The 27,539-nt window shown below is 38.2% G+C and overlaps 2 protein-coding genes across 4 annotated transcripts in view; one reads left to right on the top strand and one right to left on the bottom strand.

Moving 5' to 3' along the window:
- Positions 1-700: 700 nt before the first annotated feature.
- On the bottom strand, positions 701-7,186 carry srfbp1 (serum response factor binding protein 1). Of its 2 annotated transcripts, none has more exons than XM_062030147.1 (3): positions 6,746-7,014; positions 4,761-5,231; positions 701-2,845 (listed from the first exon to the last, which is right to left on the bottom strand). In XM_062030147.1, the coding sequence occupies exons 2-3, from the start codon at positions 5,229-5,231 to the stop codon at positions 1,271-1,273; spliced, it is 2,046 nt and encodes a 681-aa protein (XP_061886131.1). In that variant the 5' UTR covers positions 6,746-7,014; the 3' UTR covers positions 701-1,270. The 2 variants fall into 2 exon arrangements, with proteins under 2 accessions (XP_061886131.1, XP_061886130.1); XM_062030146.1 differs by lacking the exon at positions 6,746-7,014 and adding an exon at positions 7,035-7,186 and having other exon boundaries at positions 702-2,845.
- Positions 7,187-7,225: 39 nt separating this feature from the next.
- maco1a (macoilin 1a) overlaps positions 7,226-27,539 on the top strand; it is a 28,738-nt gene continuing 8,424 nt past the window's right edge. For both annotated transcript variants that reach the window (XM_062030149.1, XM_062030148.1), the window contains exons 1-10: positions 7,226-7,425; positions 9,732-9,873; positions 9,948-10,074; positions 10,151-10,274; positions 14,982-15,160; positions 19,122-19,644; positions 21,216-21,374; positions 21,453-21,635; positions 23,623-23,743; positions 25,028-25,202. In XM_062030149.1, the coding sequence (XP_061886133.1) occupies positions 7,346-7,425; positions 9,732-9,873; positions 9,948-10,074; positions 10,151-10,274; positions 14,982-15,160; positions 19,122-19,644; positions 21,216-21,374; positions 21,453-21,635; positions 23,623-23,743; positions 25,028-25,202 (1,813 nt within the window). In that variant the 5' untranslated portion in view covers positions 7,226-7,345. The remainder of the gene's footprint in view (positions 7,426-9,731; positions 9,874-9,947; positions 10,075-10,150; positions 10,275-14,981; positions 15,161-19,121; positions 19,645-21,215; positions 21,375-21,452; positions 21,636-23,622; positions 23,744-25,027; positions 25,203-27,539) is intronic.

The following is a 27,539-nucleotide window of genomic DNA, read 5'->3' as shown; positions in this document are numbered from 1 at the left end:
CTGTCTCTTGTTGTTTTACTTCTGTGGCTGTGTTTAGAAGTGGCACTGCTGGAGTGGCAGCTGGTTGCATCAGCTCTGCTCTTTTAATGTCCTTTAAGGTTTCCCTTTTACACACGTTTATGTGTATGTCTTAGTCTGGACCCCTTCTCCAGGGACCCAGGCTTAGACTGAATTTGTTTTTTCTCACCCCCCCCCCCCCCCGCCACCCCCCCAGTGTTTACCGGTTTCTCAGCGTTTTTGTAAGGGGCGCCGTAAATTGGCAGACCCGTCAGTCTCCCTGTAATGTTTGTCTGCTCTTGAATGGGATTGTGCTGAAAATCTTAATTTCCCCTCGGGGATTAATAAAGTATTTTTGATTCTGATTTATAAAGCAGATATCCACTCATTGGTTATTGTCTCAATGCTTTTTTTTTTGTTATATTTTCATTAAATACAGCATGATGACTAATTTGAAGTGATCAAAAATGCTATTAGTAAAAGGAAATATTATTAGACCTGTTAGTGACCTACTCAAAATCAGGTTGCTCACTAACTACCTGATTTGATGCATTTTTAATAACATTTTTTTTAAATGTCCAATTCCTACCTATAATGTGAAGCAAAATGGGTTACGGAAAGATGGTAAAATAAGACAAAAATTAACTCAGCTCATGTAGAATGAGTAAAGTAAATGTAATATTGGATGTAAATATATATTAGAAATAAGCAGATAACTTACTAAACAATAGATGGTAACATAACAAGAAGGTAAAAAACTGCATGTATTTCACTTTTGGAAAATCAATATCAAACAATAAAACTGCTTTGAATGGAAGACGATGATGTAACCATTCTAGTTATGGTAAACATTTCCCCATGGTTAGTTTTATTATTTCAAATGTTATGATCGATTTCCACACTTGCAAAAAGTCACGGTGATACTGCTCATCACAGAAGTAGCAAGCGTGCTAACATGAATACAAGACACATGAATGTCTTTCCTCATTACAAACACCTGTTTTGCCTTTCAAATTAAGAAACACACCCAACAAAACCTTTACAAATTAAAATGGGAGAAGATAAACAAATATAAACACTCAGTAATAATAATATTAGTGACTCTTAAAGAAGCCAGAACAATATTTCTTCTGCTATTGTTTAATTTATCTTAATTAAAAATGATTTTAGCATGAGTAATAACTACCCGTGATGAGTTTGGTCACAATAACGGTGTGGGACATTTTCACAAAGTTACATCCCAACGATGATTTCAAATCAAATGCACGTGACCTCAGTCATCGTCATCAAACTTGATCTTCTTCCCTTGGAAGGCCAAAATCTGGCCCTGCTGCTCCTTCCGTTTCTTACTGGCCTCCCAGGAGGGATGAAGGGCCTGTTGTGGTGCCTGATGGGAAAATCCTCCTCTGCGATCCTGTTGCCTCGGATTACCACCTCGGCCACGCCCTCTGGAGGTTGCCTCCTCAGACCGGAAGCGTCTGGTCTCTGGGTTCTTGTTGTACTTTAGCGTTGCTGTTCCTCTCTCTTCCTTCTGGAACCTGCTGTGCTTTTCACCATCTCCATTTCCTCTGCCCGTCGGCTTCCCTCGGCCCTGAAAGGAATTCCCTCTGCGGCCCCTGCTCGGTTTGGACTGAGACAAAGAGCAGAAGACGGTCTGCAGTTTGGGTGCTTTGGCCTTTAACCTGGACTCCAGCTCATCAAGCTCACTCTGAATCTTATCCACTGGTTTTGACGTTTCCTCTTTTACCGACTGCACCTTAACCCCCTCTTTCTCCTTCTTCTTCTTCTTGAATTTGCTCACTTTGCCCACAAAGAAATCGTTATCGCTGTCGCTCTCCGACTGGGACTGCTTGTGGAAGCGTTCCTCGGTGCTGTCGTCAAAGTAGGGTTTGTCCTCGTCGTCTGAGATCTCAGAATCGCTTTGGTCATCTTGTTTCATAAGAGTGGGTTTAAGCAGCTGTTTGGCTGCCACGGTACTGACGTCTAAGTCCGACTTGTCGTCCTCAGAAATCTCCGAATCGCTCTGGTCTCCTTGTTTCGTTTGAGGCACAGGTTTGGCAGCCACTGTACTGTCTATGTCCGAATTGTCAGAAACCTCAGGATCGCTCTTGTCATCTTGTTTCCCAAGAGTGGGTTTAAGCAACTGTTTGGCTGCCACGATACTGACGTCTGAGTCCGATTTGTCGTCCTCAGAAATCTCTGAATCGCTCTGGTCTCTTTGTTTGGTTTGAGGCACAGGTTTGGCAGCCACGGTACCGTCTAAGTTCGAATTGTCAGAAACCTCAGAATTGCTCTTGTCATCTTGTTTCCTAAGGGTGGGCTTAGGAACCGGTTTGGCAGCCACGGTACCGTCTGATTTGTCCTGGTCTAATATCTCTGAATCGCTCTCTCCCTCCTCTTTTGTATGAGTCGGCTTTAGTTTGGGTTTATTTTCTTGACTCTTAGCTTGTGGTTTCTTTCTGGCCGGTTGCTTAACCTCAAACTTTTTGACTGACGCTGGCCTAATACTTGGAGTTGGAACTTGACTATGTTGTCTTTCCTGCTCTTCAGAGTCATCTGTTTCCTCCACTTCTTCTGTACTTCTTGTCCCCTTGGCTACTTTGTCTGCCCTTTTAACCGGCGATGGCTCGCCGTCTTCCTTTTCCACCTTTTGATGTTTCTCCCCCTGCTTTCCTCCCTTCACCCTTTCAGCTTGGAAAGCTTTCACAGCAGCCTTAATGTCCTCGATCCTCTTACTGAACTGCGGGTGCGAGGCAATGCGAGCCACAGCCCGGTCAGACATGGTGGACTTTGGGTTCCTACACACCTGATCAAAGTTGAGAGTCTTCTGCAAGGCCGTCTTGGTCACCTGCGGGCAGAGAAAGAGTAGTGATGGTCAGAGGAAGCCTCATGAGGCCTTGAGCTTCACGCATGCTCTGGCTGACCAAACCACCCGCTGGTCAAATGTAGCCACAAACATCTGTATCTTGATCACATACTGTTATACATGGCATGTTATGGATCTTGGAAACTAGGGCTGCAACGATTAGTCTACATCATTTCATTCATTTACATCAAGGGTGTCCAAAGTGTGGCCTGTGGGACATTTGCGGCTCGCAGCTAATTTTTTTGACAGTTAGCAGTAAACTGTAAAAATATTACTAAAAATAAAAAAATTGAATGAAAAAGCAAATATGTGAAAATTAACGAGAGAAAGTTGCATAGTAACAAACAGATGCCATGCGTGCTGTTTTTTGTTCTTTAAAACTCTCTTTGTTTAAAAAATAACAATGAATTAAAATCAATGTTGTATTAACGGGTCCAAACACTTTACGTCAAAAATTCCACTTTGAAAAAATTTTGTAGGGGAAAAAAACTGCATATTTTGTGTGTTTGCCATTTAAAAAGATTTTTCTTTGACAAGAAGTACATAAAACAAACATAGAAATAAATAAATGTATAATAATTTAACTTTATGTATTATTAATGTTACTATTATTTTCTCTTTTTTAGAAGCATTATATATATATATATATATATATATATATATATATATATATATATATATACATATATATACACACAGTATACACACACACACACACGTGTATATTAGGGCTGCAACTAACACTAATTTGATAATCGATTACTCTGTCGATTATTACTTCGATTAATCGATTAATAATCGGATAAAAGAGACAAACTACATTTATATCCTTTCCAGTATTTTATTGAACAAAAACAGCATACTGGCACCATACTTATTTTGATTATTGTTTCTCAGCTGTTTGTAAATGTTGCAGTTTATAAAAATAAAACAAAAATAAAAAAAGTAGCCTCTTCGCATGCGCATAGCATAGATCCAACGAATAGATGACTAAATTAATCGCCAACTATTTTTATAATCAATTTTAATCGATTAGTTGTTGCAGCCCTAGTATATATATATATATATATATATATATACACTTATATATATACATACATACATATACACACACACATATATACAGTATATATATATACACACACACACATATATATATATATATATATATATATATATATATATATATATATATATATATATATATATATATATATATATATATATATATATATATATATATCATCATCATCATCATCATCATCATCATCATCGGCAGTCACTCGTAGTCGAGTATGACTGTCCTCAGAATGGATGGGTTCCCATTCGGGAGGACGCCTGCGCGTGACGTCTTTTAGCGTGGGGAGACTGATGCGCCTGCAGCCACCACACGGTCCTTGGCAGAGAGGTGCCTTGATCCAGTGGCATGGATCCATGACGACTGGAGACCACCCTCTGTTGCAGCCTTCATCCGCCTTCAGTGCCGTTGTGACATGCCGTGTCATCCTCCGCCACTTACACCGTTGAGGTCTTTGAAATGCTATTTAACCCATAGCTGGGACCCTGACAGGTACTACCCCCCGGGTCAGAGTGGACCTGGGAGCAATGATGACTGAGAGGTAACTCCATCTACCCCAAAACTCCAGAACTCCCGAACTGAAGCCTCATCACCGGATGCAGTTTTGTGTCATACCCAGGACATATATATATATATATATATATATACACACACACACATATATATACAAATATATATATATATATATATCTGACTTAACATTTAAATGACATTTTTATGACAAAAAAAAATCTAAATGGCCCACATGTGTTTTGATTTTTGCGTCCCACAGTGGAAAACGTTTGGACAGCCCTGATTATATTTGGATGCAATACTTACAAGGTCCAGTTGGAGTGTTTTCATTGCATGGATCTCGTCCAGTAGGCGGGCAGCCCTCTTCTGATTCCTCTCAATTGCCACCTCATTCCCCTTTTTCTTCTTGAGCACAGCAATCTGCCGTGTCAGCTTCCTGATGAGGAGCACCCTCACCCGCTTCATCTCCTTCCTCATACACACCACCTCATTGTTCAGGTTCAGCTGCCCAGGCTGCTTCTGGCCTTTAGTTCTGCCAGCCTTTTTAGCTCTTTTATTCTTGGGGTGTTCCGCCTCCTTTACTTTTTTCTTTTCTTTAACGTCTTCGTCAATGACATCACCTTTTTCCTCCTCTGCCTCTCGTTTCGTTTCTTCCTTGTCCTCCTCTTTGTTGTCTATTTTTCCATCTCCAACATGTGCCTCTTCTTCCACTCCTTCCCTCCACTTCTCCTCAGTATCTGGGACCATTTTCTCCACCTTGTCCTCAGGGCTGATCATCTGTGGAAGCATGAACACAAATAAACTGTGTGATCACATTAAGACATTAAAATACATTACATTTCTATAATGTTTTCCTTATAAAGGTCACAGGTGAGCTTGTGCCAGGTGACACAACCAATCAGTCACATTTACAGTATGGTCAATTTAGAGCCTCCAATTAGCCTAACATGCATTTTGGGGATGTGGGAGAGATGCAAATTCCTCAGAGAACTGTTCCTAAAGAGGTGCTAACATATTACTCCATAGACATCTTCTAAGGGTACGCAGCATGGAGCGCTACTGCCTACTGGCGCTGACGAAACGCAAGCCCGCCATCTTGGAGTGGTGATCCGCTCCACTCAGTACAATTCATTTGGCAGGAGCAATGAACTGTCAGCACAATTAATTCATTTGACCTCACTGAATACCACTGATTTCCACGCGCTTTTTTTGTCATACGTGTAGCTATGATAAAGGACACATGTTTTGGCGTGTTTTATTATTCATAGTTTGCTTAACAGTATAGAATATTCTTATATGCTATAAGTGACCAGACGTCCCAGATCAAAACTGGGAATATAATCCCAGAGAAGGGGGAAAAAAACAGTCAGCTATTTTTTAGTTGAAGAAACAATATGATTAGGTTATATATACCTGCTACATAAACAATGTATGAATACATTAGATATCTATATATCTTATAGACTGTATCTCTGTTGCTGCAGCAGCAGATAATTTATTCTGTCTTGACACTTTGTATTGATATTTTGTATTACATTCTTCCCTTAAATGATCATGTTTACACTGATTGTTTTATATGAATTATTTATGTATGTCACTTTGGATAAAAGCGTCTGCCAAATACTTCAACATAAACATATATAAACACCTGAAAGTCTGTATATCAGCTAAAACCACCAATCTGTTTCACTGGATTCAGAATAAAACCAAATTCTGTCTTACCCAACAATGTTAGTATTTGAATATTGTTACTTGAAGACTTATTCCTGGCTACAATTATACCGTTAATAAAGTATTGTCTTCTACTTCGCCTAAAATGAGAATGCATCATAATCAGTGGCGGCTGGTGAAATTTCACAAAATACAACCAATAGTACATTTATGTTAAATCTTACTTGTGAAAAGTAATCCCCCCAATTCCTATTTTCAACAGTCCACTCATTTGAGCAGGAAAACGCTGAACACCAGCCCGGCATCTTTGTTTTCTACCTGCCAACTGTCAGTTTAGGCTGCTCGCCGGCTCCTCATCACCACTTCAAGATGGCGGCCCAATTTCTCGCCTCACAGCAGCCAATGCTGCGTCTACTTATGTCTATGGTATAAACTACAGTAGACCACACTCAAGGCTACTATATTGGGTGAAACGACAGTAAAGGTGACTCTGTCTGTTATTTTATGTTTAGAGGGCTCCAATTATGTTAAAAAAACGTAGTTAGGAGGTCGTAAAACGTTTTTCCATGCTTTAACTATGAAAAATATCCAATTCATTAATGAAAACCATAGTTGTTTACCACGGTTAGGTCTGGAACCAAGTAATTGCATGTAGCTGAGCGCTTGAGTGAATGTACAGTACGTGGCACAAAAACTCGGCTTGCAGAAAAAGTAAAATGTTTCTTAAAACGCAGGATGATTCATAAATGTTTTGTAATGTGTTGTCAGTTTGCACTCCAACGTGGTGCTGCGAGCATGCCTGGCTAAGTCGTGCGAAGTAACAGTAATTAGCGTCTGAGCGAAGCTAAATGAACAAACCTAAAATATTACAAAGTATACAGGATATTATGTAATTAAGGCAACTCTTACCGTTGTTGAATAATGGCCTAAAAACACTCAAAATGTAGCCAAAGCTGCCTGGTCGCCGGGGTCCGCCATGTTTGAGGAACGCCCTCCGGTGACGTCATGACGTCAGACGTGGGAGAAGGCAGGCGGCGTGTCGTGAAAAGGGGCGGTCCTTCCGCGGGACTGTTATTATTTATTTCTTTGTTTCATGTGCACTTTAACAACAACAATGGTGGCTAATCGAAGACGTGTTTGGTGTTGTTTCGCCGTGCGCGGATGACTGCCCCCTGCTCCACTTACCACACGGACCGGACGGGCGAATCTTCGGGGGGAGGATGAAGCGGCGCAATGCGGACTGCAGCAAACTCAGACGGCCGTTAAAACGGAACCGAATCACGGAGGGTATATATAGCAGGTACTAAGAGGGTCTATACAGCAGGTACTAAGAGGGTCTATAAGAAGGTACTAGAAAAACGCTATTGTGTAACAATGGCGCCTTTCTCTGTCGCGACATCGTGCCCCCAGTCTGGGCTTTTCATTCATATTTTTTATGAATGTACATTTGGAAACATTCACACGGCTAAATGAACATTGTGTCCGCGTTATGGGCCTAAATGTCTTATTTTGATGCTGGCTAGCTAGCTCATTTAAAACTGGAGCCATTTTTTTTTTTACAAAGCTCATTCATTATATTGTAGCCCGTGACTATACGTCATTTTAAACACATTATTTGTGTCTTAATGGTTTATTAATGATAGTGTCAAGAGGCGACTGTTTTTAAATTACGTTAATAAGGCGCAATATGCGTTTTCCGGTTGTTTCGTCCGTCCGTTGACATAAAACACTATACAAATTATAAATCCACTAAATAAAAAAAAGATTTATATTGTATGTTTTTTGTTTTTTTTAATAACACATTTATAAAGCAGAGCCAGTGTTTTTTTTTAATATGATTAAAAATATTTTCACCAAGTACAAAAAAAACATTAAAAACACCTGTGGAGTTTACGTGTGAAGCTGAAGTCTCACGAGATTTGCTTCTAGGAACAACATATATTGACAATTTGGGCCTTTGTTGTGAAAATATTTCCTTGTGGCATATGAGTTGTGTACAACAAACATTTTGGGGATGGCTGGGAGAGTGGCCGTGCCAGCAACCTGAGGGTTCCTGGTTCGATCCCCAGCTTCTACCAACCTCGTCACGTCCGTTGTGTCCTTGAGCAAGACACTTCACCCCTGCTCCTGATGGGTCGTGGTTAGGGCCTTCGTTTCCACAATAAGCCTGTCTCATCCTTACCAACATCTTGTTCAGGATTACCATATTTTTCGGACTACAGGTAAATAAATAAATGATAAATGGGTTATACTTGTATAGCGCTTTTCTACCTTCAAGGTACTCAAAGCGCTTTGACAGTATTTCCACATTCACCCATTCACACACACATTCACACACTGATGGCGGGAGCTGCCATGCAAGGCGCTAACCAGCAGCCATCAGGAGCAAGGGTGAAGTGTCTTGCCCAAGGACACAACGGACGTGACGAGGATGGTAGAAGGTGGGGATTGAACCCCAGTAACCAGCAACCCTCCGATTGCTGGCACGGCCACTATACCAACTTCGCCACGCCGTCCCGCAGTCACAGTTTTTTTTCATAGTTTGGCCGGGGGTGCGATTTATACTCAGGAGCGACTTATGTGTGAAATGATGAACACATTAGCGTAAAATATCAAATAATATTATTGATAAGAGACTAGACGTATAAGATTTCATGGGATTTAGTGATTAGGAGTGACAGATTGTTTGGTAAACATATAGCATGTTCTATATGTTATAGTTATTTGAATGACTCTTACCATAATATGTTACGTTAACATAGCAGTTGGTTATTTATGCCTCATATAACGTACACTTATTCAGCCTGTTGTTCACTGTTCTTTATTTATTTTAAATTGCCTTTCAAATGTCTATTCTTGGATTTGGCTTTTATCAAATACATTTCCCCCAAAAAATGCGACTTATACTCCAGTGCGACTTATATATGTTTTTTTCCTTCTTTATTATGCATTTCCGGTCGGTGAGACTTATACTCCGGAGCGACTTATACTCCGAAAAATACGGTACATATTCCGTACAATAGACCACTAAATGGTAACACCCGAATAAGTTTTTCAACTTGTTTAAGTCGGGGTCCACGTAAATCAATTCATGGTACATACGTTCCTGGTTCGATTCCCAGCTTCTACCAACCTCGTCACGTCCGTTGTGTCCTTGAGCAAGACACTTCACCCTTGCTCCTGTTGGGTCAGGGTTAGGGCCTTCGTTTCCACAATAAACCTGTCTCATCCACACCAAAAACTTGGTTCAGGATTATATCCCCCACCACAGTATGCATTCTGTAGTGTACAGGACACATGGCAAGAAGATTGATTGACAATGGTCTAAATCTAAATGGCCATCAGTGTGTGAATGTGGAAATAGTGTCAAAGCGCTTTGAGTACCCTGAAAGTAGAAAAGCACTATACAAGCATAACCCGTTTAACATTTTATAATTAAAATTGTTATAACTTATTCTTTTTATTTTCAATGTATACATTTTTTTTTATTCAAAACAAAAACATGTTGCGTACAAGTAGTGCTGGAGTGATACTGTATATACTTCCTAAACACCTAATTGGCCGATGCCTGAGCCAGATTAAAGTTTTGTGTCTTTTCTGCTGCAGTACATTTCTGTATCTGAAGTTCCTGGTCGTGTGGGTGTTGGTTCTGCTGGCTGACTTTGTGCTGGAGTTCAGGTTCGAGTACCTGTGGCCCTTCTGGCTTTTTCTCCGCAGCGTCTACGATTCCTACAGATATCAAGGACTGGTAAGAGTGTTTTTCCCCCCCATGTAGTAGCAATGACGAAACAATTTAGTCACTTTATGAATCTTCTCTTTCAGGCGTTCTCGTTCTTCTTCGTATTTGTGGCGTTGACATCAGACATCATCTGCCTCCTCCTCATCCCCGTTCAGTGGCTCTTCTTTGCTGCCAGCACTTATGTGTGGGTCCAGTATGTGTGGCACACAGGTCAGTTCAAGTCACATTGTTCAATTTCAATGATTTGAAGTTTGTGCTTGTTTGACCGTGTGTGTGTTACACCTAGAGAGAGGAGTGTGTCTCCCCACTGTATCGCTGTGGATCCTGTTTGTTTACATCGAAGCTGCCATCCGCTTTAAAGATCTGAAGAACTTTCACGTTGACTTGTGTCGACCTTTTGCTGCTCACTGGTAGGTCCTCCTACTTTATCGTATTCATTTCAACTCACGATTCCACTTATATTTTTTGGGGGGTGACGATTTGATTCAGAACCCATTGTCGATTCAACACAATTTTTGATTCAAACACTATCAGAATATATTATTTTGTATAAAAATGTAACAAAACCTTTTCAAAACAGGTAATGATAAACCGTTATAAAACGCCCAATGGTTAGTATTACCGTATTTTGACTCTTGAACGCATCGTAATTAAATTATCCCCTCAACTCCCCCCAAAATGGATTAACTCGCTGGAATAAAGAAGACAATATAACATACATCCATAAACGTGGACGCATGTGAAAAAGTGCAATATATTTATCTGTACAGTAATCTATTATTTAATTATATATATTTATTTATTTTATATATATATTTATATATTATTTATATATATTTATTTATTTATATATGCACCTTATTGCTTTTTTATCCTGCGAGCTTATGTAACGAAATTTTGTTCTTATCTGTGCTGTAAAGTTCAAATTTGAATGACAATAAAAAGGAAGTCTAAGTCTAATTTTCCGGATTATAAGGCGCACTTAAAATCCTTTGTTTTCCTCAAAACTCGACAGTGCGCCTTATAACCCGGTGCGCCTAATGTACGGAATAATTCTGGTTTTGCTTACCGACCTCGAAGCAATTTTATTTGGTACATGGTGTAATGATAAGTGTGACCAGTAGATGGCAGTCGCACATAAGAGATTTGTGTAGACTGGTATATGATGGCAATATGACTCAAGTAAACAACACCAACGTTTTATATGTTCCATTGAAAATATAGAACATTACACACGGCACTCAAAAATCTATCAAAGTGTTTTAGTATGATTTTGGTAAGTTATGAAGCTGCACCGCTTAATGGATTGTACTGTGCTTCAACATAGGAGTATTATTATGGTGTGTGTATAATGTAAGATATTATCTGGCGTTTTGTTTCACAATATTATGCAAAAGCAACTTTTCCTACCTTCTGGTACCTGCTGATCTGTATTTGGGATCTGCATAAGTCCTGAAAATTTGCGCGCGTCCGCCTTTGTAGTCCGTGCTGACACCGTAGTCGATAAGCTTCTTCTTTTTCTCTATCTTCTTTTTATGTGACATTCATCCTCCACTGTTGTCATTTCTAATATAAAGTAGTGTAAAGTTCTTACTTATATCTGTCAGTAAACTCACCATGAAGTCACTAAAACATACCTGTATAGTGAGTGTACATTATTCAACCAAGGAACTTTAGTTATTAGAGAGTTCCGGTCGGCCGTTTTTTCACGGGACACATTTCCGGTGTTGTTTCCGCATGAGAAGATGCTGCTCCGTTATTGATTGAAGTAAAGTCTGAATGTCATTAAAACAGTTAGCGCCATCTTTCGACACTTCTTCCACTCCCGTCCTTGCACACTGCACCGCTACAACAAAGATGACGGAGAAAGGACGCTGTCGAAGTGGAGGCATGTAAATAAGACCGCCCACAAAACGGCGCATCCTGAAGCGACTGTCAGAAAGTGACTTGAAGATGATGTGTAAAACATCATCTATGCAACATTTTGAGCAAAGAACCACCGTTACATGTTATGTAGACCACAAGGAAGTCTTTTACATTTAGAAAAAAATCATAATAATATGACTCCTTTAATGCGGCCCATAGTCCGGTGTGCCTTATATATGAAAAAAAATTGAAAATAGACCATTCATCTGCAGTGCGCTTTAAAATCCGGTACGCCCTATGGTCTGGAAAATACGGTATTACTCTTTTAAATTAAAATGATCGTTAAACGCTGATTTTATAACTGCACTTTGATAAACTTACCAATTGGTGACTGTGCTCATTTACTGAGAAGCAAGCTAGCACACAAAATTCATTTTATCAGAATTAGCTTTATTGGCCGAGTATGTGTAACACCCAAGGAATTTGACTTGGTATTCCGGGCTCTCTTTGTTTTATGTAAACAATAAATAAATGCTTAAATAACGACTATGTGCAAGGCTTATGAGATAATAGTGCAGAGGCCAATAGAGCAAAACAAAATGATGACATGAACATGAGTTAGTACAGTAACAGATTAGTTCCAGAATTATTTCGCAGCGTTCGTCATGGGGAAAAATTGTCCTTATGTTGTTTTGGCATACTGTGATTTGTAACGCCTGCCTAAGGGGAGGAGCTTCAACAGTTTGTGACCAGGGTGTGAAGGGCATGTAGTGATGCTAGCTGCCCGTTTCCTGACCCTGGACCGGTGTAAGGAAAGTGATTTTCCTTTGCAGTCTTTGTTCTGTGCGACAATACTTTTTAGTGTACAGTTATTGACCAAATACATTAAGATACCAGTTCTGTGACAGTCGTACCTAGAAAAACATTACACTGATTTTTTGTGTGTGTGTGTGTAATTTTTTACAGTGTCGCATGCTTTTCTTTTTTTTTTTACAGCGTAAGAATGCGCATTGTGTTCTGCATCCTGATTCGCTAAAAGACTGTAGACCATTGTCAATTAATCTTCTTCATGCCATGTGTCCTGTACACTACAGAATGCATACTGTGGTGGCGGATATAATCCTGAACAAGTTTTTAGTATGGATGACACAGGCTTATTGTGGAAACGAATGCCCTCTCGCAGCTTTTATAATGCAGGACAAAGCCAAAAGTGCAGGATTTAAGGCCCAAAAAGATTGTGTGACTCTGGTTATGTGTGGAAATGCTGCGGGTTTTATGATAAAACCCGGGCTTATTTATAGGTCACAAAATCATAGAGCCCTAAAAAAACAGGTTTTGATCTTTGGTTTCATCCTTTAATAACAGTAGTGTACTGTACTTATTTTTTTAAATCCATGAAGGTTTGAACTTTGACAGTGTTTAAACAAGAGAAATGTGAGAAAATGTTCATGCCTGTCTGAGCAAAGTTTATCAAGTGTGTGGTTAGGGGTTTTACAGACTTAAAAAATATATAAGAAATGAAAAAACATATGCTGTACATAGTACTCTAAACGAAAAAAACATAATAAATATAAAACAACAACCTGTAAACGAGAAAACGTGCACAGTAAATAAATCTGGTAAATGAAAAAACTGTAAACGAAAAAAAAAAAAATATTGAACGAAAACACAAACGAAGAGAAAAAATCTACTACTACACGGATTTCACTTCAAGCGGGTATTTTTTGGAACGTAATCCCAGCGTTAAACCAGGGAACACTATTAAAATAAACGTAATGGGTGCTTGACCCCCAAAAGCATCACACATTTAACATGCCTTTTAAATAGGGATGTAACAATTAACAATAGGGGTGTCAAAAAAAATAGATTTTCGAATTATTCCCGATTCTTATTCGATTGAAAATAATAAAAATCTATTTTTTTATCTGTCCTGTCAACCACTCAGGCAAATCATATAGTTGATGTAGATGATCTATTTCTGCTGTACACATTTATTTTAGAAATGGTAAATGGGTCGTACTTGTATAGCGCTTTTCTACCTTTTTTAAAGGAACTCAAAGCGCTTTGACACTATTTTCCACATTCACCCATTCAGACACACACACATTCACACACTGAGAAGTGTTGGATAATTCTCTTGTCTTATTTGTATTTGACTTTATTAAATGTTTGGATAGCATTTTGTTAAACAAAACCAGTTTTCTTTTAAGTAATATAAAAATGTATCAGAGCTGTTTGTCTATTTTATGAAGGGATGTAGTTAATTAGAAGTGGCACCCAGTGTTATTAATAAAGTATTGAGTTTGAATCATTATTGGATTCTGAATTGAATTATTACCCCCAAGATGCTAATTGAACTGTGTGCTGCCCAAAGATTCACAGCTCTAATTAGCAGTATTAATGTTAAACAGGGGTACAATGCCTGATGGTTAGTAGTACAGTGTTAATGCTTTGGTGTCACAAACACAAAAAAAAAGTTAAAGAAAAAACCAAATCGCTCAGTTATTTTTTTAGATTTTCAGTGAGTGGAAGTTTTGCAAGATTTGTTTACATCTTGCGTAACAACACGTAATGATGATGTAAACTCTTTATATATATTATTGATCTTTTTTATGACCTATGGAAAATAAAGAGCAGAAGAAAAATATATAACATCTACATAAATACATACAATTTTTATTTCAAATGTAACCTTCCTCTGATTACAATGCCCTCGACTATCAGAGCAGAAAGGAAAGGAAATGTCAACACAAGCATGGAAAACAATCAAAATAGTAACATCGCATTCAACTCTTAACAATAACCTTTTAAAAGGAAGGTGCAAACATAAGGAATATGTAAACAATGCTTAATAAAGTGTAAGAAAATAGTGTGAAAATGTTAATGCAGAGAAACCTGAGAAGAACTATTTTCTGCAGGTTTAGTGCCAAGAAGTTATGGCTGTGCTCTAAAGGGTAAGCAATCAAGACAACAAGATGGTGCAACCAAACTAGATAGTTGATACCGTCACCTGATTGGCTGTTAGCGATTGTCTTTGTTTATGCAACCAACCTTGCTTTGCAACTTCTGCTTTCTTCTGACATAGAAATAAAAAAAACGATTGAATACATTTTTGGTCGAACTCCAAATTGTACAACTTTGGATACTGTGTGGCTTCCATGTTGACTTATCACAGTCCTTGCGCTTAAAAACACACGTCTCTATTTCCTGCATTATTGTAAAATTGCCCATATTCATCTCTTTTGTCCCAGCATTGGCTACCCGGTTGTTACTCTGGGCTTCGGCTTCAAGAGCTACGTGAGCTACAAGATGCGCCTGAGGAAGCAGAAGGAGGTGCAGAAGGAGAATGACTTCTACATGGAGCTGCTGCAACAGGCGCTACCTCCAGAGCAGCAGATGCTCCAGCGACAAGAGAGGGAGGCAGAGGAGGGTGAGAGATGCACACATGAATCATAAGCAACAAAGTAGAGATGTGACGTTGGCGAACAAATTGAGTCTTTTGAACGGCTCTTTTAAGTGAACGATGAGAAGTGATTCGCAGTTGTGATCCATTTGTTTGAGAGCCGCTTTTAAATTAATTTATTTTTTAGCCGTTTTTTATGCACATCTAGATACAGCGTCACCCCATTGGACTAGAAAATAAGTCAGAGTCAAAGGAAGCATCGCCGCTTTTGGATTCACTTTTTCCAAATGATTTTTATTCATTTATGTTAATCACTTTTCTGGTTAATTTGTAGTACAATTTTGTACACACATTTTTTATTATGCCCTAATTTTTATTAGTTTTATTTATGCTTTTTACATACATTAAATAACGACTTGTCCAGGGTGCAGCCCGAGTGCAGCTGGGATAGGCTCCAGCACCCCCGCGATCCCAAGAGGGACAAGCGGTAGAAAATGGATGGATGGGGCATACAAAAACACATTTTATTCTTGCTTATTTTTTTGCTTTTTTTCTAAATAGTTAAAATGCACTTGTGCTACAAGTTTTTTTGTTTTTTTTTCCGGTGAGAGAATATTTAAAATAGTGTTGTCACTCTCATTCCTAAGGATTGTTTACAATGAAAACACGACAAAAGAAAAAAATTCAATATTTCAGAATAATTCCCCCCAATAGACCAATCTTGGCTTATAACTGCTACCAGTAATTGTTTATTTCATAAAATACAAAAAAAGCAATTAAAAAAACAAAATAAAACAATAATAAATGGCTCTTTCAAAAGGAACGAGTGCCGACTCCCTACAAAGAGCCATAAATCCTATCTCTAGAAATAATACAGAATTACTTATTATTTATGTATTTTTGTCAGTATTGTTAAAATGCACTTGGGCAACCATTTTTTTATTCCAGTGAGAGAATATTCAAAATAGTGTTTTCACTCTCATTCCTGAGGATTGTTTACAATGAAAACACAACAAAAAATATATTTAATATTTCTGAATAATTCCCACCAATAGACCAATATTGGCTAAAAACTGCTACCATTAATTGTTTCTTTCATAAAATACAATTAAACTATTTTTTTTAAAATACTACAATAAAGAGGCAGTCTTTTGAATGGTTCTTTCAAAGGGACGGCTCCTCAAGACCCGGCTCCCTACAAAGAGCCATGAATCCCATCTATACAGAATTACTTATTATTTATGTATTTTTTTTAGTGTTGTTAAAATGTATGAGTGCTACAAAAAAATTTCAGTGAGAGAATATTCAAAATAGTGTTGTCACTCTCATTCCTAAGGAATGTTTACAATGAAAACACCACAAAAACTATATATTCAGTATTTCAGAATAATTCCCACCAATAGACCAATCTTAGCTTATAACTGATACCAGTAATTGTTTCTTTCCTAAAATACAAAAAAGCAAAGCAAACAAAAAAAAGAACGATAATAAAGAGCCAGTCTTCTGAACTCCTCTTTCAAAGAAACAAGGGCAGACTCCCTACAAAGAGCCACAAAACCCATCTCTAGAAACAATACAAAATTACTTATTTGTTTTTGTTTTTCAGTATTGTTAAAATGCATGTATGCTACAATTTTTTTTCTAAGGAGAGAATATTCAAAATAGTGTTTTCGCTCTCATTCCTAAGGAATGTTTATAATGAAAACACAACAAAAGAAAATAATGTAATGATTCAGAATAATTCTTACTGCTATCAGTAATTGTTTCTTTCATAAAATACAGGAAAAAAAAGAAAAAAAACAATACTAAAGAGCCGGTCTTTTGAACGACTCTTTTAAAGGAACGAGAGCCGGCTCCCTACAAAGAGCCATAAAAGCCATCTCTAGAATCAATACAGAATGACTTTAGTTATGTATTTTTTTTCCTGTATTGTTAAAATGCACGTGTGCTACAAGTTTTTTTCCGGTGGGAGAATATTCAAAATAGTGTTGTCACTCTCATTCCTAAGGAATGTTTACAATGAAAACACGACAAAAAAAAAATAATTCAGTATTTCAGAATAATTCCCCCCAATAGACCAATCTTGGCTTATAACTGCTACCAGTAATTGTTTATTTCATAAAATACAAAAAAAGCAATTAAAAAAACAAAAAAAACAATAATAAAGAGCCAGTCTTTTGAATGGCTCTTTCAAAAGGAACGAGTGCCGACTCCCTACAAAGAGCCATAAATCCTATCTCTAGAAATAATACAGAATTACTTATTATTTATGTATTTTTGTCAGTATTGTTAAAATGCACTTGGGCAACAATTTTTTTATTCCAGTGAGAGAATATTCAAAATAGTGTTTTCACTCTCATTCCTGAGGATTGTTTACAATGAAAACACAACAAAAAATATATTTAATATTTCTGAATAATTCCCACCAATAGACCAATATTGGCTAAAAACTGCTACCATTAATTGTTTCTTTCATAAAATACAATAAAACTATTTTTTTAAAAATACTACAATAAAGAGGCAGTCTTTTGAATGGTTCTTTCAAAGGGACGGCTCCTCAAGACCCGGCTCCCTACAAAGAGCCATGAATCCCATCTATACAGAATTACTTATTATTTATGTATTTTTTTTAGTGTTGTTAAAATGTATGAGTGCTACAAAAAAATTTCAGTGAGAGAATATTCAAAATAGTGTTGTCACTCTCATTCCTAAGGAATGTTTACAATGAAAACACCACAAAAACTATATATTCAGTATTTCAGAATAATTCCCACCAATAGACCAATCTTAGCTTATAACTGATACCAGTAATTGTTTCTTTCCTAAAATACAAAAAAGCAAAGCAAACAAAAAAAAGAACGATAATAAAGAGCCAGTCTTCTGAACTCCTCTTTCAAAGAAACAAGGGCAGACTCCCTACAAAGAGCCACAAAACCCATCTCTAGAAACAATACAAAATTACTTATTTGTTTTTGTTTTTCAGTATTGTTAAAATGCATGTATGCTACAATTTTTTTTCCAGTGAGAGAATATTCAAAATAGTGTTTTCACTCTCATTCCTAAGGAATCTTTACAATGAAAACACAACAAAAGAAAATAATGTAATAATTCAGAATAATTCTTACTGCTATCAGTAATTGTTTCTTTCATAAAATACAGAAAAAAAACGATACTAAAGAGCCAGTCTTTTGAACGACTCTTTGAAAGGAACGAGAGCCGGCTCCCTACAAAGAGCCATAAAAGCCATCTCTAGAGGCAATACAGAATGACTTTAGTTATGTATTTTTTTTTCCTGTATTGTTAAAATGCACATGTGCTACAAGTTTTTTTCCGGTGGGAGAATATTCAAAATAGTGTTGTCACTCTCATTCCTAAGGAATGTTTACAATGAAAACACAACAAAAAATACATATTCAATATTTACGAATCATTCCCACCAATAGACCAATCTTGGCTTATAACTGCTACCAGTAATTGTTTTTCATAAAATACAAAAAAAACAAACGACCAAAAAAAAAAAGAACGATAATAAATAGTCAGTCTTTTGAACGGCTCTTTCAAAGTAACGGCTCCTCAAGACCCGGCTCCCTACAAAGAGCCATAAAACCCATCTCTAGAAACAATACAGAATTACTTATTTATGTATTTTTTTTCGGTATTGTTAAAGTGCTACAATTTTTTTTTTCGGTGAGAGAATATTCAAAATAATGTTGTCACTCTCATTCCTAACGATTGTTTACAATGAAAACAACAACAAATATATATTTAATATTTCAGAATAATTCCCAGCAATAATAGTTTCTTTCATAAAATACAACTAAAATGATAATAAAGAGCCAGTCTTTTGAACGACTCTTTCAAAGGAACGAGAGCCGACTCCCTACAAAGAGCCATCAATCCAATCTCTAAAAACAATACAGAACTACTTATTGCACACGTCTGTTTTGATCTGAACACTTTTTTGTTTGCTTTCTTCTTCCTGCTTTAGCCAAAGGGATTTCAGAGGCAGAACCCTTAGTAATATCCCAGAACGGGGGCCCTCCCGGTAAGAAAAGCTCCTCAGTGCCATTGCCAGAGCTGGAGTATCGGGAGAAAGGGAAGGACAGCACCGCAAAAGAGCGGGAAAGCAAAAAGCAAAACAGCCTGGGAATCAATAACAACAACATTCTACACTCACTGGACTCCAAACTACAGGAGACGGAATATATTGAGAACTTCATCAGGGCAAAGAAACTTAGTAACGACGTGGCGGCAGACAGCGAGGCCCCTGCACACGCTGCTTCCAAAGAGGAAGCGGCGGGAAGCGGCAAGAACTGCAAAAATGCTTCCGGGGGCGGCGTCTCCAACTCCCCTCCCAGGAATCACAGCTTCAGCAACGGCAGCGTTCAGACGGCTTCCTCGGCCAGCAAGAATGAGAAGAAGCAGAAAGGAGGGAGCGGGAAAAGTCAGAGGGATCCTGTGGAGAACTGCATCCCCAACAACCAGCTGGGAAAACTGGATGCTTTAGTCCGGTAAGTCAACCTTGACCTTATCCTTCTTATGCAATGTGGCTTCTTTCAGTTCTGACAATGAGGTCAAATACCTTTTAAATAATGCTGCAATTAACTGCTTAGTTCTCCACACAAAACTTAGGCATTACACAGCTGTGGCTGTAGGCAACCCTTTTTATTTGAGTTGTATTAACTCCACAAGATGGCAGTAGAATTGAAGTATTGTTTGGACAGCTTTATCTACCTCTGCATGCACTTTAAAGTGCTGCTACACAGTTGTTGGTGTTTGGGGATGGGTACCTTTCACATTTGAATGGATACAGTACCAATTCCCGGTACCTGGAACTCTATAATCAATGCCACCCAAATTCTGTGCTTTTGTGTGTGTTCAAATGTTTTAATCAACGTTAATTATCATTAATGTTTTTATTTAACATGTAATACTGAGCTGTGGTGTCCAGTTTTTATCTTGTTTTCTTTTGACTTTTGTGTCTCATTTGCAAGTACTGTATTGGTGACTTTGTATAGAGTTGCAATTCCAAGACATTAGATGGCACTCGTGTATACACTAAGGTGTGTTGTAGATTAACTACGATCAAAGTATTGGACAGGACGTCGGAAATGTGTAAATAAAGTTGTACTTTACATAAGAAAAAAGTGGGCATACAAAACGGTACAAAACGACCCTTTTATCTTGTTATTATCTGTCGTTCGTTCATTCACCCGTAGGCTCAATCTCAACAACCACAATGCACCTGTCTTTTTTAACATCCGGTTTGCCGCAATGAATTGTGGAACATGCAGTATTTTAGTTAACCCTTTGTTAGGCTATGAAGTAGAAAACAACTCCATTCAGTGTCAGAGTTTCTCAAATAGTCAATATCAAATACACGTATGAATCAAATCAATTCCCTTTTCACTCTTTTTAACTGTAAATAATAATAGATTAATTCATCAGCAATTAAATCAAGTCTGCAAATGATGAATGATCATCACACATGAACTATATAACCCATAAATTACAACATGTGTTGCCTTAGCCAGGAAGTAGTCTTTGCAATTCAGGTGAATGTGCCAGTCTTGTCCGTTGTTGGGCCCTACAAGGTGGTTGTACTGTAAGTATTGCACTAGTCACACACCAGCTGTTTGATTGTAACGTGCATCTTAGTTGCAATCAATCGCCAATAGGTAGCATTTCTATGGCAAATCCAATCGAGCAAACACATTTTGTGAGAATTGGAGCCTTATTTTACATGCAAAAAAAGGTATGGAAATATGGCACCGTTTGATTTTACTTTGGCCAGCATCTTTAAAAAAAAAAGCACCGAATGCGGTACCCATCCCTATGCATGTTACACTTACAATAAAGTAATCATTGGTATTAACGCTGACTAAGCATTCTAACCCGTGTAACAACCTTAGTTCTATAGATGCTGTAAGGACCATGTAGTCCAAAAGCTATGTTTTCTTTCCACTTTCTTATGCATGCCAAATCAATAATAGCATTTATTTTAGACCACCAGTCCTAGTTTTGAGTTTCAACCCACACAAATAAATGCCCTCATTCTATGTATTTATTTTCTGATGCAAAGGCTGGAGCAGGACGTGAAGCGCCTGAAGGCGGACCTCCAGGCCAACAGACAGCTAGAGTCGGACCTGCGGTGTCAGCTGTCCTCGCTCAGCAGCCAAGACCGCAACCTGCGCTCCGAGCTGGGCCAGCTCCGTCAGGACAACGATCTGCTCCAGAACAAGTGGGGTGACAACCGTTGGTGAGCAACACCATGTCGGCGACAACACAAACGTGTTCTGGTTATTCTGCGCCACTTCAGGCTCCACGGCGCCGTGCAGGCCAAGCAGAAAGATAAGCAGACCATCTCCCAGCTGGAGAAGAGGCTAAAAGCCGAGCAGGAGGCTCGCATCCTGGCTGAAAAACAGCTGGCTGACGAGAGGAAGAGGAAGAAGATGGAGGAGGCCACGGCTGCCAGGGCGGTGGCTTTGGCCGCAGCTACAAGGTTGCAGAAAGTTACTAAGAGGAATAAAACAGTGCATTGCACCCCAAGTCATAGGTGGCACACTTGTTTTCATCGAGGGCCACATCACAACCTTCAGGGGGCCACTTATATAAAACAAATATGTCGTTAAAAACTGGCAGTTGGGTTGCATGAATTCTACTGTAAAATTGACAATGGTTGTTACTTAGTGCTGCAGGATGTTGAGAAAAAAACCTACTTGCGATTTTTCTCTCCAAAATTGCGATTGTGATACGATTTCTGATTTCTATATTTCATATATAAAAATGTGAACATAAGGAGTGAATTAAGACATGTTACTTTTAAACTGTCAATCAACATATTCTTGTCTGAAGGTGCCAAACATTACACCAATAATAGACTTGAACAAATGTTTGGCTTTATGGCTTTTGTCAACATCATGCTCTTAAACTGAAAAAATAACGGATAAAAAACTATAAAGTGTTATATTGTAATGTAATCTAAAAACAAAACAAAAAAAACTTGGCTCTTAAAGTGCCACCGTAATGACCAACATTAAAGTACAGGAGCATAGTAGGCCTAATTCATTAAAAACAAGGCAGAGGTTTTATTTAGCAAGTATATTCAATATTTCTGCCCACTGTAACATTACACACAGTTTGAACAGTAACACTGTGTTTCAATATAGAAAAATAAAACACTGTACTTTAATCAAATGATTCTTTGGCCCCCGTACCACTAGTGGTATATGTAGCACAGTTTTAGAATCACTGTCTTAATATATAATAATATTTAAAGAATATACATTTTGATTAGTCATTAGTGTGGAATTGTTCACCATTGTACTGTAATTGGAAGGTAAATAACTTTGTTATCCTAAATATGTAATAAAATGGACTCATATCTCTTTAAGCAAAAATGCAACTTAAATATTGAACATCTTAAAGTGCATTTCTCTTCCTCGTTGAAAAACGAGGTCGGACGTTGTCTTTTTGTTTCACGTGATAACGGTATTCTCGCTCGTTCGTCCGTGTTGATGGGCTCATATTGCTCGTCCCATTTGAAGCTGGAATATTACCACATTTGACTTTGTAATCTTTTTTTTTTCTCCCTCCTAATTGTTGTTACTTTGCGGCACTTCTTACTAGCGAGTCTGTGCTTCCTGTGTGTGAAAAGTTGGCGCCCCGCTCTCCGCACACCCAAACAAAGATTGTGAATGACTGAAAAGAGGGTTCACTGCGTTAATTTAATTCTACTGTTGAATAAACACGCTCTAGTGTTGGGAACAATGCACAGAGTGAGACCTCTTTCTCCCTGTCTGATGCTCAACAATCCTGATTGGCAAACATGTCTGCCATTCAAATGACGGCGAAGGCGGAGATTAAAAAACAACCTCAGCCTCTTACATTTACGTTATCTCGCTAATTAAAACCTCAATGTTGTTTAATCATGCATTTTTTACAGCAAATTATTGTAAATGGGAAAATGGTACCTCAGTTTCTTTTTAACGCTAAAATTCTGGCAAATGAGCGACAAGTTTTTCATAGTAAAAAGTCTATTTCAAATTTTACAGTGTACAATTTAATGGATAATTTGCTTGGAAATCATTCGTTAAGGAGACATTTTTTTACAAATAAAATATTTGTTGCGATATTAAATAATATTAAAGTTTAAAATATATGCAATGTGCAGTATATATATTTAATAGTGTTGTCAACTGATTAAATTGACTAATTAGATGAATCACAGGTTGTTACTCAAAATCAACTTAAAAAAATACCCCAATATTTTGACACAAATTCAATAACTGGGTGATAAATCTGCATATTTACATCATTGATGCAGTATTTTTTGTGATTAATCGCATGAGTTAACTTATTTTTGACAGCTTCAATTTTTTTTCCCCTGTCAAAATGGAAAGATGGATTACATTTAGTGGGAAAAGAAAGTACTGCATTGATTGTATTATTTCCAGGCTTGTGTTAGAAGTGTTTTGATTCTCTTACAGAGTGGAGTCCAACGATTCGCTGCGTGGTCGGATTCGAGAGCTGGAGACGGAGTGCAAGAAGCTCAGCATGGACATGAAACTCAAGGAGGAGCAGATTCGGGATCTGGAGGGCAAGTGTCAGGTAAGACTCCAAGACAGTGGTACTCCACTTAAGATTCCTTGAGATAAGAGCTGTCTCTCTGCTAATTGTTATGTTGTATGTATGCAAGCATCCCCGCTATTAGCCTCAGTGCACCTTCTAGGGTTGTACGATATACTGGTATTAGTATAGTGCCGCGATACTAATGAATCACATTCGGTACTATACCGCTTATAAAAAGTACCGGTCCACCCCCCTTCACTACACTACACACCGTAGCTCACTGGCGTCACCACTAACAAAATCTAGCACCCCTGAATGTAAACAAATGCCATGGGTGGATCTACACCTGACATCCACTGTAATGATACCAAGGACAATAGCGTACCTAGTCGATACTACGATTACATCGACATTTTTTAGCATCACAAAATCTTTTGGTTTTTTTTAAATTCATAGTATATTCATAAAGTCAGGAAATATGTCCCTGGACACATGAGGACTTAGAATATGACCAATGTATGATCCTGTAACTACTTGGTATCGGATCGATACCTAAATGTGTGGTATCATCCAAAACTAATGTCAAGTATCGAAGAAGAGAAGAATAAGTGATTATTAAATTTTAACAGGAGTGTAGATAGAACATGTTAAAACAAAATATAAGCAGATATTAACAGTAAATTAACAAGTAGATTAATCCTTTTATAATGTGTACAAAATAATAGGTGTATAAATGACACAATATGTTACTGCATATGTCAGCAGACTAATTAGGAGTCTGTTTACTTACTACTTACTAAAAGACAAAGTTGTCTAGTATGTTCACTATTTTATTTAAGGACTAAATTGCAATAATAAACATATGTTTCATGTACACTAATATTTTTTGGTGAAATAAAGCCAATAATAGGTGTATAAATGACACAATATGTTACTGCATATGTCAGCAAACTAATTAGGAGTCTTTGTTTGTTTACTTACTACTAAAAGACAAAGTTGTCTAGTATGTTCACTATTTTATTTCAGGACTAAAATGCAATATTAAACATCTTTAATGTACCCTAAGATTAATTGTTTGTCCTACATTCTGTTGTATTGTTTTTGTTACAATATGTCTGACTGATAAGTTTTCTTCTTTTTCAAAGGCCTTTTACATGTTAAATTGTACTGTTTTATGTGGGCTGAGTACCAACGAAATGGACTTAAATTCATTTCATTTAGGTTAAGAGCTCGGTCACGGAACCAATCAGACTGGGATGTAGAGGCACTACTGTACACTCGCCTTTTCGTAGCGTTAAGAGCTCACCATGTCTTGCCTTGCAGGAGTTGCGCAAGTACAAGGAGAACGAGAAGGACACGGAGGTTCTGATGTCGGCGCTGTCCGCCATGCAGGAGAAGACTCAGCACCTGGAGAACAGCCTGAGTGCAGAGACCAGGATCAAGCTGGATCTCTTCTCCGCACTGGGAGACGCCAAGAGGCAGCTGGAGATAGCACAAGGTACTTCTGGGATTTTAGTCTGCTCATTAATAACTTGCTTTGACATTGGAAGTCAACATGATATTTAAGTCTTTATGTTTGATAACCAAGCATAATAATAATAGTATTTTTTTGGTGATTTAACCCCCAATTCCAAGCCTTGATGCTGAGTGCCAAGCAGGGAGGTAATGGCTCCCATTTTTATAGTCTTTGGTATGACTCGGCCGGGGTTTCAACTCACAACCTACCCATCCCAGGGCAGACACTAACCACAAGTGGCTGGCCATTTTGAAATGATGTAGCAGGCCACAAATAATTACCAGACCACATAAAATGATGTGGCAGGCCACATTAGAAGTATGGGACGGGCCACTTTAAAAATTAAGTGGCGGTTCGCAATATATTGATATGACGGGCCAGAAAATGAATTGGCAGGCCCCTTTAGAATTATATGGCATGCCATATTGAAATTATGGGTTGGGCCAATTTTAAAATGAAGTGGAGCTCCACAATAAAATGATGTGGCAGGCCACAATAGAATTATATGGGGGACCACATGAAATGATGTGGCGGTCCATAACAAAATGATGTGGTAGGCCACGATAAAGTTATATGGGGTACCACATGAAATGACATAGTGGTCCATAACAAAATGATGTGGTAGGCCACAATGAAATTATATGGGGTACCACATGAAATGACATAGGGGTCCATAATAAAATGATGTGTTAGGCCACAATAAAGTTATATGGTGTACCACGTGAAATGACATAGGGGTCCATAACAAAATGATGTGGTGGGCCACGATAAAGTTATATGGGGTACCACATGAAATGACATAGTGGTCCATAACAAAATGATGTGGTAGGCCACAATGTAATTATATGGGGTACCACATGAAATGACATAGGGGTCCATAACAAAATTATGTGGTGGGCCACGATAAAGTTATATGGGGGACCACATGAAATGACATAGTGGTCCATAACAAAATGATGTGGTAGGCCACGATGTAATTATATGGGGTACCACATGAAATGACTTAGGGGTCCATAACAAAATTATGTGGTGGGCCACAATGAAATTATATGGGGTACCACATGAAATGACATAGGGGTCCATAACAAAATGATGTGGTGGGCCACGATTAAGTTATATGAGGGACCACATGAAATGACATAGTGGTCCATAACAAAATGATGTGGTAGGCCACAATGAAATTATATGGGGTACCACATGAAATGACATAGGGGTCCATAACAAAACGATGTGGTAGGCCACAATAAAGTTATATGGAGGACCACATGAAATGACATAGTGGTCCATAACAAAATGATGTGGTAGGCCACGATAAAGTTATATGGGGGACCACATGAAATGACATAGTGGTCCATAACAAAATGATGTGGTAGGCCACAATGAAATTATATGGGGGACCACATGAAATGACATAGGGGTCCATAACAAAATGATGTGGTAGGCCACAATGAAATTATATGGGGGACCACATGAAATGACATAGGGGTCCATAACAAAATGATGTGGTAGGCCACAATAAAGTTATATGGGGGACCACATGAAATGACAGTGGTCCATAACAAAATGATGTGGTAGGCCACGATAAAGTTATATGGGGGACCACATGAAATGACATAGTGGTCCATAACAAAATGATGTGGCGGGGCACAATAAAATTATATGGGGAACCATATCAAATTATTTGGCGGCCCACATAAAATATTGTGGCTGTCCACATAAATGACGTGGCGGACCCCAAATGATTACGCGACCACACAAAATGATGTGGCAGGCCACCTTAGAAGTATGGGACAGGTCACATTAGTATGATGTGGCGGACCACCGAAAGTGAATTTGCGGTCCCCATTAAAATTATGTAGTGTGCCACGTTAAAAAGATGTGACAGTCCACAAAAATATTTATGTGGTAAGACCACAATAAAATGATTTGATGGTCCACATGAAATGATGTGGCAGTCCACCTTCGAAGTATGGGACGGGTCACATTTAAAATGACGTGGCGGAATACCTCAAAATAATTGGCGGGCCCCATTAAAATTATATAGTGTAATTATTTGGTGGCCCACATAAAATATTGTGGCTGTCCACATAAATGATGTGGCGGGCCACAAATGATTACGCGACCACACAAAATGATGTAGCAGGCCACCTTAGAAGTATGGGACAGGTCACATTAAAATGATGTGGCGGAATACCTCAAATTAATTGGCGGGCCCCATTCAAATTATATAGTGTGCCACATTAAAATTATGTGCCATTTAACAAAAATATTTATGTGGTAGACTACAATAAAATTATTTGATGGCCCACATGAAATGAT

This window comes from Entelurus aequoreus, linkage group LG20 (assembly GCF_033978785.1).
Source record: "Entelurus aequoreus isolate RoL-2023_Sb linkage group LG20, RoL_Eaeq_v1.1, whole genome shotgun sequence".
Taxonomy (NCBI): Eukaryota; Metazoa; Chordata; class Actinopteri; order Syngnathiformes; family Syngnathidae; genus Entelurus; species Entelurus aequoreus.
Note: the sequence above shows the minus strand (reverse complement) of the source record. Positions and strands in the feature narration are given on the sequence as shown.